At 37.3% G+C, this 14,886-nt stretch overlaps 1 protein-coding gene across 50 annotated transcripts in view; it reads left to right on the forward strand.

Moving 5' to 3' along the window:
• The first annotated feature begins 1,111 nt into the window (after nucleotides 1-1,111).
• The window catches only part of LOC127161376 (NACHT, LRR and PYD domains-containing protein 12), a 340,105-nt gene continuing 326,330 nt past the window's right edge, over nucleotides 1,112-14,886 (forward strand). For all 50 annotated transcript variants that reach the window (XM_051104104.1, XM_051104135.1, XM_051104090.1 and 47 more), the window contains exons 1-2: nucleotides 1,112-1,195; nucleotides 8,786-9,353. In XM_051104104.1, coding sequence (XP_050960061.1) covers nucleotides 8,842-9,353 — 512 coding nt within the window. In that variant the 5' untranslated portion in view covers nucleotides 1,112-1,195; nucleotides 8,786-8,841. The remainder of the gene's footprint in view (nucleotides 1,196-8,785; nucleotides 9,354-14,886) is intronic.

A 14,886-nucleotide genomic window follows, 5' to 3' on the forward strand; every position in this document is an offset into this window, starting at 1 on the left:
ATATGTTGTAAAATGTAAATTATTCCTGTGATTTCAAAGCTGAATTTTCAGCATCATTACTCCAGTCACATGATCCTTCAGAAAAATTATTTATTTGCTGCTCAAAAATTTATTAATATTATTATGTTGAAAAAGTGATTTTTTTTTTTTTCAGGTTTCTGTGATGAATAGAAAGTTCAAAAGAACAGCATTTATCTAAAATAGTAATTTCAAATAGTAAAAATATTTCATAATATTACTGCTTTGCTGCATTTTGGATCAAATAAATGCAGGCTTGATGAGCAAAGGAGACTTATTTAAAAAAACATTAAACATCTTAATGTCCAAAAACGTTTGATTGTTTGTTACAAACAAACAAATCAACAAACAGTCAAACGTACAAATGAATGTCTTAATTCATGCAGTAATCCTATAAGAGTGTTGAAATATTAAATGTATCAGATATTTTATTGTAAACCTGTTTGTTATCTGGACTTGTTAACTTTCTTAAAAAATAAAGATTTGTTTATCAAGTAACCATCTTAGTGCCAAGTGCACTCTATTGAGAAACACCCTAGCAAACCCAGGAAATCATGTTGTTATTACTGTTATTATTATTATATTAATTGAAACGATGTTCAGTAATTCCATGTGTACATTTCATACATCTTCATTATTTGTTAAAACCTATGTTGGACAATTCAGAAAATTGACTCTGTAATAATTATTAATAATTATTAAACTCATTAGTTTTATCATCTGAAACACAAAGATTGTTGTGTTCCACCTTTAGAAAAGTGATAAGTACATTTTTTGATATTAATAAAAAGGCTATTTCACAGTGTAAATTCACATTTTATTACATGGATACTTCAAAAACACAGTGTCCCACATTGCTCTAATTCAAAATCAATTTATCTGTCAGAAAAGTGATTTATTTTTCATTTTTGCTTTTGACATGAATAAATACTGTTTTCTTAATTTCATTTTAAGTTTCACAGTACTCTGTGATTTGTATTTTTTATTATTTATTTATTTAAGCCTGCGGTGGCAACTAGATAGCATAGCACTAGCCTAGATTCTAACGTCATCACGTTCAGTCTCCTCGCTGCTGTATGTTTTTGCGCCCTCTCTAAAAGAGAAACCGAAACTTATCATGTTCACATCAGACGCCATTTCGTGCATTTCGAAATCAACAATTTCTTAACATGTTACGGTAAGTTTGTTAAAACTTTTCACAGCAGTGATATCAGTAAGGACCTTTTGCGTCTAAACAGGCCGTAAGTCGAATTCAAAGACGGCAACGATGTTCGTTACTCTCCCTATATTCGGCGAGAAGAGCAGCGCGGGTGGGACAGTTTCCATCTTGTAGGCCTGTAGTAGCACTACTTCCACCTCTGACGCATTTTCTTTGTCAGTCACCTTAATCCTAATAGAACACTCTTAGTTCAGTAATTCGGTTATCTTGAGTTTTGTATTAGACATTCGCGCAAATGGGCGTTATATTCTCCGTTTTTATCGCATAGGCCTAACGTTACTCAAGCCAAACCAACTTGAAAATCAGTGGTGGACAACGTACACAAATGATGTAGGCTTACTGGAATAAGTCGTTTTTAGGGTATAATATTATTTTATACCCTAATGGCCAGATTTACTAAACAGGGCAAATTATCGTTAGAGCGCAATTCCGTAAAAGAGCTGATGGAAGGGGAAAATTCTGCGTGTGATTTACTGACAATGTGCACGTTAACACAGAACACAGACTCCGCCAGATCATTTCCGTAATGACCTTTAAGACATACTTTTTTTGGGCGCTAAATAATTGCACAAACGCGTTGCGTGATTCATTTTATCATGTTTAATCCCAGTTATTTCCCAGACATGAAAATATCCAAATGATGTAATTTGATGTCATTTGTAACCCCGTGTTAAACTAACACGGGCTTAATTGTAACCATGGACGTCACTAGGCCATTTTTATTCTAAAATCACTGCTCAGCCCCCCTGAAATTTTGCGATTAGCGCCATAAACTGTACACGAATTCGTGATCGCCTCAGTCCCCTTTAAATTTCGTAAGAAAGTTGCGGCAGACTTCAATCGGCTCCTCCCGTCTTTCAGCGCGTTCTTGCGCTTTTTTTTAATGTGCGGTTCTTTGTCATAAAAAGAGCAATCGGTTCCCCATCTGCTGTAGTTTTCGCTGTGTTCACCCCTCATCACACCACAGCTGACTTTATAAAACGATCATGTTTATATTTTCATTTGAAAATGTAACGTCCAATATATTCCAGTGCATGTGCAATAAAGTTTGCATGCCTAAGAAAATAGGATTGTACTATATATATAATACCTTCATTGGGGGCTGAGCCCCCCTAAAATAAAAATTCTAGAATCGTTCTATTTGTAACACGTGGTTTAAATATTTCCACACGTGCTAGCATAACGGTTATTAATGCTTCGCAAATCAGCAGAAGACACTAAACGGGTTTTAAATTCCAGTCGCGCAGATGGGGAAATTTAACACTGCGTTACAATGTGCCCCGCTATATTAAACTATGCTATTATATGACAGTAGCGATGTAATTTACACCATTTACTTTTATGCACTTCAATGAGAAACCACAAGAAACAGGAGAATAAAGACTGACAATCGATGTTTAATGTTTAGAAATTAATATTTCAAAAAATGTAAAGCATTGTGGCTCGTTTATGTGTCTGGTGTTCTGTATATGAGAGCTGCGTGTGAAGGGAGGGGAGTGTCTCTAAATGTCTGAATTAGTTTCATCTATTTGCGCACATTGTTTTGAACTATACTGTATAGCTGTGTGTTGCGATCAGGGTCGTCCCAAGCATGGTTGTGATGTGTTAATTGTAAAACCACAAAATTGAGTATTTTTAATTCTTAAAAACGCCATTATTTTATTTAAAAAAAAGTTAATCATTTTATTTTATTGACAACATATTTTAGTTTGTCTTGCATATATATATATATATATATATATATATATATATATATATATATATATATAATATGTATATGTGTGTGTATTTATATCAGTAATTAATCAATAATAATAATTTTTGAAAAATTGTGTGAAAAACGTTTTATGGTCAGTCACATTATATATCTTTATATATCTTAGCCTAGCTATTTTAAACTTATGGAACAAAATTAATGCCAAAAGTATTTGAAATAAAAAGCTTGTTGAATTACACAACTGGGAAAAAAAATGCATTGCAATTAACAGTGCTTACATTTTAATGCATTGTATTTTCAGGGGTTGCATTTTTGTGCGCTGCATTTTAACATGGTTGTATATTTAAGTAGTGAATATTTCAATCGGAAACATTTCACCAACTTTTTCATTGTTAAAAATTGAATAATTAATATTCACTTCACAAAGTCCATTTCCAAAATATTCAGTTTGTTTAATAATTCCAACAATAACATTCGTCAGACAATTTTCGGTTAATTTTATTTCACTTTACAAATTCGTTTCCGAAAATTCAGTGGTTCAAATTCGACAGCTCTTAGCAGCGCACATCCGGGAACTGCAGGAAAAGCAGTAGAGTACCGGTAGAAGATCGCCATCTGCTGTTAGACGTCCTCACCAGCAGGTGGCGCTGCTTCATCAACAGGCCTGTGCAAAGCGATATGTGCCAGGATGGACCAAGCGGTGAGTATTAAATACCAATTAAGACATAAAACCGAACTTTACTTCTTCAATCGCCTATAGTAATATGTCATTTCTTTTTACCTCTTGTAAACATGATCTTCTTTCACTGTAACGTTAAAGGTGATATAACGCAATAAATGTAACACATCACATCCAGTTTTCCTGTAGTTGGCAGTTATGTTACGTTTTAGAGAAACCAACGTAATTCGCAGAGAACGACTTGTCTTTGCTATTGACTTTTATTTGCAACAAAAATGTGCACTACAAAAATGTTTTGTTGTGTTTCCAGTCCAAATACTGTAGCATAAGATTCTTAAATCAAGAAGTTTTTAGTAGACAAGCAACAAGTAGTCTATTGTTTTGTTTTCTGGGGAAAAAAAAAAAAAAATATATATATATATATATATATATATATATATATATAGCTGTTATAAATGTAGCTGTTTTTAATAGGAACTGAAAACAAAACTACTTTATTTACACCATTGGCAGATTTTTCCCCCCACCCAAAATGCAAGACAATAATTTACTTTCTTGTCTAGTATTTTTAAGATATGTGGAGTGGAAACAAAACAAAAATCATTTTGGTAGTGTGACAACTGCATGTGATGGCATCTTGTTTATCTTCTCTTCACCTTCTGTCTATGTTGTGCTTGTCTTACAAGGGAGACAACAATGTGCTAAGGTGCCTTGCGGGTGGGGGGAAAAATCTGCCAATGGTGTAAATAAAGTAGTTTTGTTTTCAGTTCCTATTAAAAACATATTTATAACAGCTAACAGCTTCCCCAGAAAACAAAACAATAGACTACTTGTTGCTTGTCTACTAAAAACTTCTTGATTTAAGAATCTTATGCTACAGTATTTGGACTGGAAACACAACAAAACATTTTTGTAGTGCACATTTTTGTTGCAAATAAAAGTCAATAGCAAAGACAAGTCGTTCTCTGCGAATTACGTTGGTTTCTCTAAAACGTAACATAACTGCCAACTACAGGAAAACTGGATGTGATGTGTTACATTTATTGCGTTATATCACCTTTAACGTTACAGTGAAAGAAGATCATGTTTACAAGAGGTAAAAAGAAATGACATATTACTATAGGCGATTGAAGAAGTAAAGTTCGGTTTTATGTCTTAATTGGTATTTAATACTCACCGCTTGGTCCATCCTGGCACATATCGCTTTGCACAGGCCTGTTGATGAAGCAGCGCCACCTGCTGGTGAGGACGTCTAACAGCAGATGGCGATCTTCTACCGGTACTCTACTGCTTTTCCTGCAGTTCCCGGATGTGCGCTGCTAAGAGCTGTCGAATTTGAACCACTGAATTTTCGGAAACGAATTTGTAAAGTGAAATAAAATTAACCGAAAATTGTCTGACGAATGTTATTGTTGGAATTATTAAACAAACTGAATATTTTGGAAATGGACTTTGTGAAGTGAATATTAATTATTCAATTTTTAACAATGAAAAAGTTGGTGAAATGTTTCCGATTGAAATATTCACTACTTAAATATACAACCATGTTAAAATGCAGCGCACAAAAATGCAACCCCTGAAAATACAATGCATTAAAATGTAAGCACTGTTAATTGCAATGCATTTTTTTTCCCAGTTGTGTAATTCAACAAGCTTTTTATTTCAAATACTTTTGGCATTATTTTTGTTCCATATAAACTGTTTGATCACATTCTATGGTTACTATTATGCATTAAGAAAAACAAACCAAAAAAAAAAACAAACAAACAAAACAAAACAAAAAATGCATATACAACACTGATAGGAATACTGAGATAAAAGACAAAAAAAAAAAAAAAAACAACAAAAAAAAAAACAATGTATTTCAAAATTGTTACTTTTTTGTAACACATATCATCAAATTTTTATAGAAGTGCTACCAGTAACATACCAGGAACATTTGAACTTTTAATTTAGTGCAATATTTTGTCATTGCATTTTTGTGTAATTTTCACTAATAACTGCAATTGGTCTAAATATGATTTTCATTTGAAATAATCAGTCAAAAAATTCATCATTAGTAACTCAAGCTCTGACCGGATCACTGAATCAGTGATCAGTCTTGAAGGATCTGACGATCCTCAAATGCAAATTGCCTCAGAGCAACCATACATTTGTGTTGTGTTTTGCTTTCTTTTTATATATTCTTCATTTATTCTTTATTCATTTATTCATTTATAATCATTAATCATTTCATCATTTTATTATTCTATTTAATCATATAATCATTTATAATAATCATTATAATCATTTATATATTCATTTTATTGATTCATTAATTGATTAGTAATTCATATTATATTATAGTTGTTTTTTATATATTTTTTCCATTGTTGTTTAGTCTTATGACTGTGTGGTTTCAAGGGCTGTTTGTCTTCATGAATAAGAGATACAAGGGAATGTTTATAGAAACTCAAGGTTTATGGGATGTTGTTGTGAACCAGTTTGGTATAACAATAATTGTTGAATTTGTGTTCTCCAGACGAAGTCTGAGCAACATCTTTTGTTAGTGGGGTTGGGGTAACTACAGCTTGCTGACTAGTTGTTCTGTTACCAGAAAGACTGATATTTTCTGACGGGATCTGGTGTCTGGGGCTGGATCCTAATTGTCTGGTGTGGGGACCTGATCTAACAGTCTGGTTTGGTGGTGTGATTTTTTTTTTGTTTAAATTTATTTATTTATTTTTTTTGCAGTGAGTATACTTAAATGAGGCTCAAACAATCCCAAATGCGGGGGAAGCCGAGGAAGAAGGGTCTTATCTAGCAAAATGATCGGTTAAAAAAAAAAAAAAAAAAGGTGAGGGAGAAAATACGATCAGAGTTTTTCAGCATACCCTTACTGTCTTTACTTTGAATACACAGAGTGCAGGCAGAGCAAGACAAGACAAGCGTTTGAGGTTAAAAAGTATTTAATTTAATTAAAAACATTTTTGTATGAAAATAACCCAGTGGTAAATGAGACCCTTCTTCCTCACCTTGGATCGTTTACAACCACATTTAGGATCATTTAAAGCCGCTTTTAAACTGCCTTTTGGAAGTTCAAACTCGGCACCATATCAGTCCATTATATGGAGAAAAGTCCTGAAATGCTTTTCTCAAAAACCATAATTTCTTTACGACTGAAGACAGAAAGACATGAACATCTTGGATGACAAGGGGGTGGGTAAATTATTTGTAAATTGTTGTTCTGAAAGTAGACTTTAAATGACTCATTTATCCTTAGATGTTATATAAATATGGTCCCTGGAGCACACGTTTTGTCTGCTGGCCTTTTCTAATGCACATTTAAAAGTGCCTGTTTTTAAATTCTCTAGCCTGACATTCAGTCCACAAGGCTGGCCAGAAGTTCTCATCTCTCTCATCATCTAAAACAAGAAGTTATTGTATTTGGTTTACTGCTGTACACAGACACACACAGTATCCAAGTTATCTCTCCACTTCACCCGCATTCTTTGATCCACCACACTAACTTTAGTGAAGTTATTTGTTTGTTGAGAAATTGTTGAGAAAGCCAGCATACTGTTATACTATTTAAACAACTTCTTATTCTTCTGAGACACAGAATTTTACCCAATAACTCTATCTCCTCCTAGGGCTTTAATGCCACAAGCACCAAACTCAGCAGAGACTTCTGACCTGCTTGTAGTTTGTTGTACATTTCGTTTATGCTGCCAAGCAAAGCTATAGTGACCATGTCAGGTAATGACTGTCTGATGGCAAGAGGCCAGTGTGAAAGACGCTCAGGACAGATAACTGATCTGTCACAGCTCTGATTGAGTTATGCTTCAGGAAAGTTAATCACAGGGTCATCCTTAGGGCAGTGCAACTGGTGTGGTCGGACCAGCCCAGTGTTTGAGGGTAAACCGCGATCGGCCGAGAGTAACAAAGGGACACTATCATTTATGAATTGACTACCCCAAAGGTGATCGCAAACAGACCGTGTGAAAGTTCTGTCACAAAAAATGTCATGTCGTGCTTTTTTAAGTGGTGTATGGAAATCCTTAACCTTTCCTATTGTGTATACAGCATATCAGCATATCAGGGAAACTACACCACTTGTCCAGTTCGCAAATGAATCAATAAAAATTGATGTTCAGCCTGTTCATATATCGGACACTGCAATCTTGATTTCTACAGTTCAAAATAAATAGGAGTGGGGGTTGTAGGAAATGTAATGGGGTAAAAAGTCTAAAATGCTTTGAAATGTAAGATATCACATTACATGTGAAATATCCCTTTCCTGACATAAGGCTTTGTTTGTGAAATTTACATTTGAATTAATAAAAAAATAAATAAATAAACATATGATCTCTGCACATTTATGCAAACACCTGTTGTTGTGCTAGAAATGTCTACATCGTGCAGTGAATCTTCTTGTATGTAAACCATTTTTACACATTGCTTGTTATAATCAAATTATTTGTGGGTGTGTAGAACAGTCTGTTAGACATGATAAACAAACTCCAATGTTTTGAGCGCTATTGATTGTGTAACAGAAGCTAACTGACAAGGATTGTAGTCGATTTCAGTCTTTTCAGACTTTATTGAACATGATGGAAATACATATTTACATACTTTTGCTATTAATGTTGTATGGCTTCCAGAGTGAGTATGTTGTAAAAACATCATATGTTCCCTCCACCAAGCCTCCGAACTCTACATGAATGAAACACCTGCTTAAAAAAAACCTCTGTGCACATATTACCCCCATCTGGTGACAGCCCAAAATATATTTACATTAACACAGCACCTCCTACAGAATGGAAGTGCAACTAACTAACATAAACACATCTGATTGGTCATTGCGTTTAGTGTTTAGCAGGCAAGTCTGTGATTGGCTATAGTGCTTAACGCTGTTAAACATGTCATACTCTTGAGATAGGAGTGAAATTGTGGCAGGATCCTCTCTTGGGTAGGTACTTTTTTCCTGCTATACTACTATATAGTAGAAAAGTATGTGATTTTGGATGCAGCCAGACGTACTTTCTTATTGAGGTAAATGCTTTAACATTATCATCCATTTCGGTCACTGTGCCTCACTTCTGATCACCAGAAAGAACTGAAATTCAGTTGTATATAAATATCATTGTATGTTCTCTGTTTCCACATACAGGCCTGAAATCCAAATCTCACATCTATGAAGAAGAGAAGCAGAAAACAGCCTGTAAAATGAGAGTGTATGAGGAGAAAGAGCAGGATGCTCCTGTTGACACTCAGAGAGCAGCATCTCCAGGATTCAGCAGTGTGTCTATGAAGAGTAACAACTCCATGATTATTCCCCCTGGACTCAGTGATGTTCACATTCAGAGAGCAGCATCTTCGGGATCCAGCTGTGTGTCTATGAAGAGTAACAACTCCATGATTATTCCCCCTGGACTCAGTGATGTTGACACTCAGAAAGCAGCATTTCCGGGATCCAGCTATGTGTCTATGAACAGTAACAACTCCATGATTATTCCCCCTGGACTCAGTGATGTTCACACTCAGAGAGCAGCATTTCCGGGATCCAGCTATGTGTCTATGAACAGTAACAACTCCATGATTATTCCCCCTGGACTCAGTGATGTTCACACTCAGAGAGCAGCATTTCCGGGTTTTAGCTATGTGTCTATGAACAGTAACAACTCCATGATCATTCCCCCTGGACTCAGTGATGGACGTGCTGTGATCTCTGGCCCCATGTGAGTATCAAGACTAGGGCTGGGTGATAAAACGGTAACGATAATTATTATGATATAATGTTCCTCAATAAAACAATAACAAGAGTTCAGTAAATGTTTGATATAATGTTTATACGGCAAAAGCTGAACGAAATCTGCTCACATTACCACTAAACAGTGCTGTGAGATCCAGTGTGAAGCGCTTGAATACAAACGAGTTGGTGGATAAACTAGTTGAAATTCAAATGAAAAAGCGCTGATAAACAGGAAAAACACTGTGTGCAATGATACAGTCATAAGGCGGTGCAATCTACAGATCACCATCATTTACCATGGATTTACTCAAGTAACACTACACCATGGTAATGTGGCAGAAATATGAGATATTTCTATCAAATTGTATTGTGCTGTTAATGTAGACTTGTATTAAAGGAGTAAAGGAATATAATTACAATATTTTGTGTGATTAAGCTATAGCGTTTGTGCATTTATATGTATTTAGACTACTGTTTTTTGTACAAATACCTAGAAACAATACAGTTCCCCTTCAGTCGTACACTACAACGTTACGTCAATACTGACGTAGTTGGGGCCTTACTTGGGAGCCCAGTCACCTCTGAGCTTAAGAAAACAGGCCAATGAACACTGGCGAGTGGAATTTGCATGCCAAGCCTCTCACCTGTACACACGGGTATATAAGATGGCGGCATGCATCCACTCATTCAGATTTTTGCTTCGGAGCCAACAGCTTTGTGAGCTGCTTCTACAAAGAAGAAAGAAATCTTTCATCGCTGCGGGAGTTTCTCGGCTGTGTGGAACATCCTTTCTTTGCATTCAGTGGAGAGATCACCCTGCTGTGCTCAGATGAGTGCTGCGGACCTCCCCTGGGCAATCCAGCCTAAAAGAGCAATTTCCTACAGCATACACAGTCGTTGTGAGGGTCTTTTTTAAGACGCATCTCCGATCGTGTGCTTTTAGGGAGCGATAGTTTCCTTATTTCCTCATGACGGTCACAATTGCGATCTCACAGGTCTGGGATGTAAACAAATGCATGTTGAGATGGCGTTTGTGGATGGGTTATGCCCACGCTGCGTGGGCATGCCCATTATTACGCTCTGTCACAGCTTACATTTAAAATGTAAGCCGCCTTTGTGTTCTACCCTTTCCAGTTTCGCGGGTTGCTGGACTCCCAAGGCTGCATTGGCTGGAAGTATGGGAGACCTGAGAATTATAGTCTGGATTGCTCCGCTGAGGCTCCTGGGGCATATGGCAGCCGTAGCCGCGGTTTGGCCGCTCGATCGCTTCAGCACTGGCCACACGACTGGGTCCTGAGATGGGCATGGCACTGTGGCACACTTCAGGTTGACGTTCCCCTTAGTGTTGCAACCTTCTCAGCCCTGCTCACACCCTGCGTTCCTACGGGCAGCAGTGCTCTTAGACCAGGTGTCGAGGCATAAGGCAGTCAACTCAGATGCCTCCAACATAGGCTGGGGTGCCATTTGCAACGGGCAGGCAGCCTCGGGCTCCTGAACAGGACCTTGACTGCAGCGACAACAGTCACCTAGAGTTGCTAGCAGTGCTTTGTCCTCCGCCGGGTCCTACCAATGCTGCAGGACAAGCACACATTAGTCCATAAGGACATCATAGCCACGGTAGCGTACACCTACCACCAAGGTGGTTTACGATCTCGTTGCATGCTGCAGCACGCCCGCCATCTCCTCCTCCGGAGTCTGACGCAGCTCAAATCGCTGCGTGGCATTCACCTTATTACGTTGAGTTGAGCTCTCCCCGAGAAAGGCGACTGCAACCCCAGGTGGTCGAGCTCATCTGGAGTTGACTCGGCGAAGCTCAGGTAAACCTGTTTTGCTTCCTTCAAGTCTTCCCTCTGCCAGCTTCTTCCTAGGCCTGTCACGATAACAAATTTTGCTGGACGATAAATTGTCCAAGAAATTATCGCGATAAACGATAATATTGTCGATCTGAGACCATTTTCACCTAGAATAATGATAATGGCGTAATAATACACATACGCCTTTCAAAATTCAAAAACGTTTATTTTTAGACTATTTAACACTGAAAATGGAAAACATTTTAAATATCCACAATAACAATGAACAAAACAACCAAAAACAATAAAAGCAATGGACTCTCAGTCTCTGTTAACAAAAAATGCACTTGAATAAATACCAAAAACAATAAATAAAACGGATGTAAACAAAATTGCACTTCAAAAAATATTAAACAATAGGCTCAACATGCATTCCATAACAGGCAAAACTGCCTGTTAGGACCTTTGTAAACAAACAAACAAAAAGCCTCAAGCCATATGCAAAAAACTTTTGAAAAATAATTTCTCCTTTGATCTCGTTTAGTATGTCATCTTTAATGCTGTTGTACAGTTGTGGAATTGCCGTTTGTGACACATATGTTCTCCCAGGCAATTCATACTGGCTGTTAAATGTTTGCAGCATTCGTCGAAATGCCGGCTTTTACTAAAGGGCAGCATCTCTTTAGCAATCAAGCGAACTACACTGTCAGTGAGTGCACACCATTTTGCACTGTCCTGTTTGTACTTTGTTTGTCGACTAAATGCCCCAGTTATGGTGCACTGTCGGGAAGACTCGCCTCAAGCACTCCCGCCTTCCCACACAAAGTCCATGTGACTGACAAGCGCCGCCTCCCCACACAAAAGACAATGCAACTGACAAGAGGGTTCGCTTCTCCTACGCTAAGGAAACGAGAGTTGTCATTCAGTCGCGGATAACAAACAAGTATGCAAATGAAATTATCGCGGGCAGAAAAATTATTGAGGTCATTTTTTTTTATCGTGCGATTAATCGATTTATTGACTATCGCGACAGGCCTACTTCTTCCTGTCTGAGTGGAAACTGCAGGGACGAGCTGGCACACAGCTGAACCCGGGATCTCCGGGTTATCTGGCTTACAGGGCATTGGGAAGGTTACGTGTTGAGCTTTATTTGTCCTGACATGCTTGCCTGTCAGCATCTGTTCCTCAACTACGTAACGCGGTTCAGGATTGTGGCGTTTTCCAGAGGAGACCCCAAATATGTCAGTATTGATGTAACGTTGTAGTGAACGACCGAAGGGAAACGTCTAGGTTATATCTGTAACCCTCGTTCCCTAAAGGAGGGAACGGAGACATCGTGTCTACCTGCCACAATCCTGAACTGCACTGAGTGCCGGGATGTGTCTCGGCTCCTCAAAACAAAAACAAGTTGTGTGGGAATATGCGTGCAAATAAATGCAGTGTTTCTAAAAAGTTTAAGTTCCGAGGCAGATTGCCAGCAACAGCAATATTAGGATAAGCCCGATTTAGGCTGATTATACTCAACGCGTTCTTCTGCACCGCAAGCCTGTGCTGACTGCGCGTGCACATCGCCAAATTCTGGGCCCCTATTCCTAAAACATCTTAAGAATAAAAGTAGCCTGTCTCATAACTTAGCGATTTAGGAGAAAATCTTAAAAATAATGGGCGTGTCAGTCCTAAATTTAAGACTCCTAATTTTAGCTCTAAGAGTATTTCACAAAGCATTTTAGCACTAAAACTAGTTCCTAAATCTGTGAAATGTTAGGAGTAGTGGAGAGGACTCCTAAGTCACTAAGATCAAGTCCTAAAACTTTCCTAAAACGGCTATTGCTGGCTGTCTGCCTCGGAACAGAAACATTTTAGAAACATTTGATGATAATGAGCTTTTAAGAAGTTATATGATCTCAATCGCGAAGGTATTATGACTGTTGTAGAACTTGCAGGGACACAGTCACTTCACCAACAAATAGAAACAACCCAGCAATGCCACAGATCAAGGTTTTGACAACCCTCGAATGGCAGCTGCTTATGAATACAATAAATATTCTAATGAGGCTAAGGATTTTAATCTGCAATAGCATAACAAGGTTACATGATAACATTATGGTCAACTTAAAAAAACTAATGTAATAATAATAATAATGTAGCAGTTGTTTGTCGCTCAACATTCTATTCTACTCTGTTAATTAAAAGGCTGTTTATATATCATATCTGCTAATTGTATACGAGGAGTGCACATGTAAGAGGCTGAAGATATACATGTTTAATTAGTGACACTTAGCCTGCATTTTAAAACCTTTATTTGAATATGATATAATATTGCATGTTACAATATTTCTATGAATAAATGTCTGACAGAGACCCCTCCCCTATCAGCCAATCAATGTGTGCATGGTTAGTAAGCATGTCGACATCATTCATAGCAACGAGGTCAACCCCGCCCTTAATCTTAGCTTAAGACTTCTCTCTATTCCTTAGTAAAAGTTTGTCTCGGCAGCTTTGTGAATAGGTTTTAAGATGAAACTTTTAGTGGTAAGATAAAATGTTTTGTGGTTACAGGCTCTGATCATGTGTACATAATATAATGACATTAAACTCGTTTTTAACATGATGGTTTTATTCTTACATGTACTATAATAATATGTTATTAGCCCTGAGATAAATGATGTCAGTGAATAAATACCTAGATTGTTTATTGTTTATTGCATTAATTATTAGTAATACCCAATAGTCTAGTGGTAGAACTTTCGTGAAGTGAGCTAGAGGTTTTGGGTTCTAATCCACCATCGCATGAATTCCCCCAATTCCAAAAAAATCAAATATGTTCATCATTGATCCTATATCAGAGACACATTTGTGTGTATTTTGTTTTGATTTTTAACCGGAATGAGTCATAAGCGATGGATTGAAGCGCTCACGTGTGAACACTGAGCACGAGCTGCATTGAGAAAGTTCCATCACTAATTAACATCGCAACAAACATGCAGCATGATTTCAGAAAAAAATACAGATTCCAGCGTCAGCACCTTATTTAACAGAAAGGAGTGTTTCATTAGCATTAGGCACGTCCATGTCGTGAGATGTTCAAAAAAGTGGTGGGACAATATCAAGCCTTGCAAAAAGTGTCCAACCCATCCCACCCATAAATTACGCCTATTAAATAAGTAATGTGAAACACTAACACAAGCATGACAAATATTTTTATTACAGCAGTCTTCAACAGTAAAACCAACACAACAGTGTTAAAATGTACAGTTTCAGAAACTTTCTTGCAAAAGTTTTCATCTTTTCCAACGCTGATCGCGATTTCTCTCCAAGAGTTATTTGCCATCTGACTATTTGTGTGATCACGCATTGATGGATCATAGAGATGTTTGTACAGGCGTACCTGTTCAGCCAAAACGGCTTTAAAATTGTTCGTGATCAATGCGGTGACATGCAAACAGTTCATTCTAGATGCCGTGCACACCACCACGCAAAATGGTTGATTTCACAAACCCAAGCGAACTTGCTGACGCGTATAAATCAGCCTTTACATTGCACAGATTTAGGAGCTAGTTTTAGCATTAATAATCTGTTGTGATCCATGTTATCAGAGGCCTTTGATAGGTCAGTAAAAGACAAGTGCAGTGATGTTTATTAACCAAAGACTCCACAATATCATTTAAAACCTTTAAGATGGCTGTTGTGGTACTGTGCCCTTTACAAAAAACAGATTGATTAATA

This window comes from Labeo rohita, unplaced genomic scaffold (assembly GCF_022985175.1).
Source record: "Labeo rohita strain BAU-BD-2019 unplaced genomic scaffold, IGBB_LRoh.1.0 scaffold_63, whole genome shotgun sequence".
NCBI classification, from domain to species: Eukaryota; Metazoa; Chordata; class Actinopteri; order Cypriniformes; family Cyprinidae; genus Labeo; species Labeo rohita.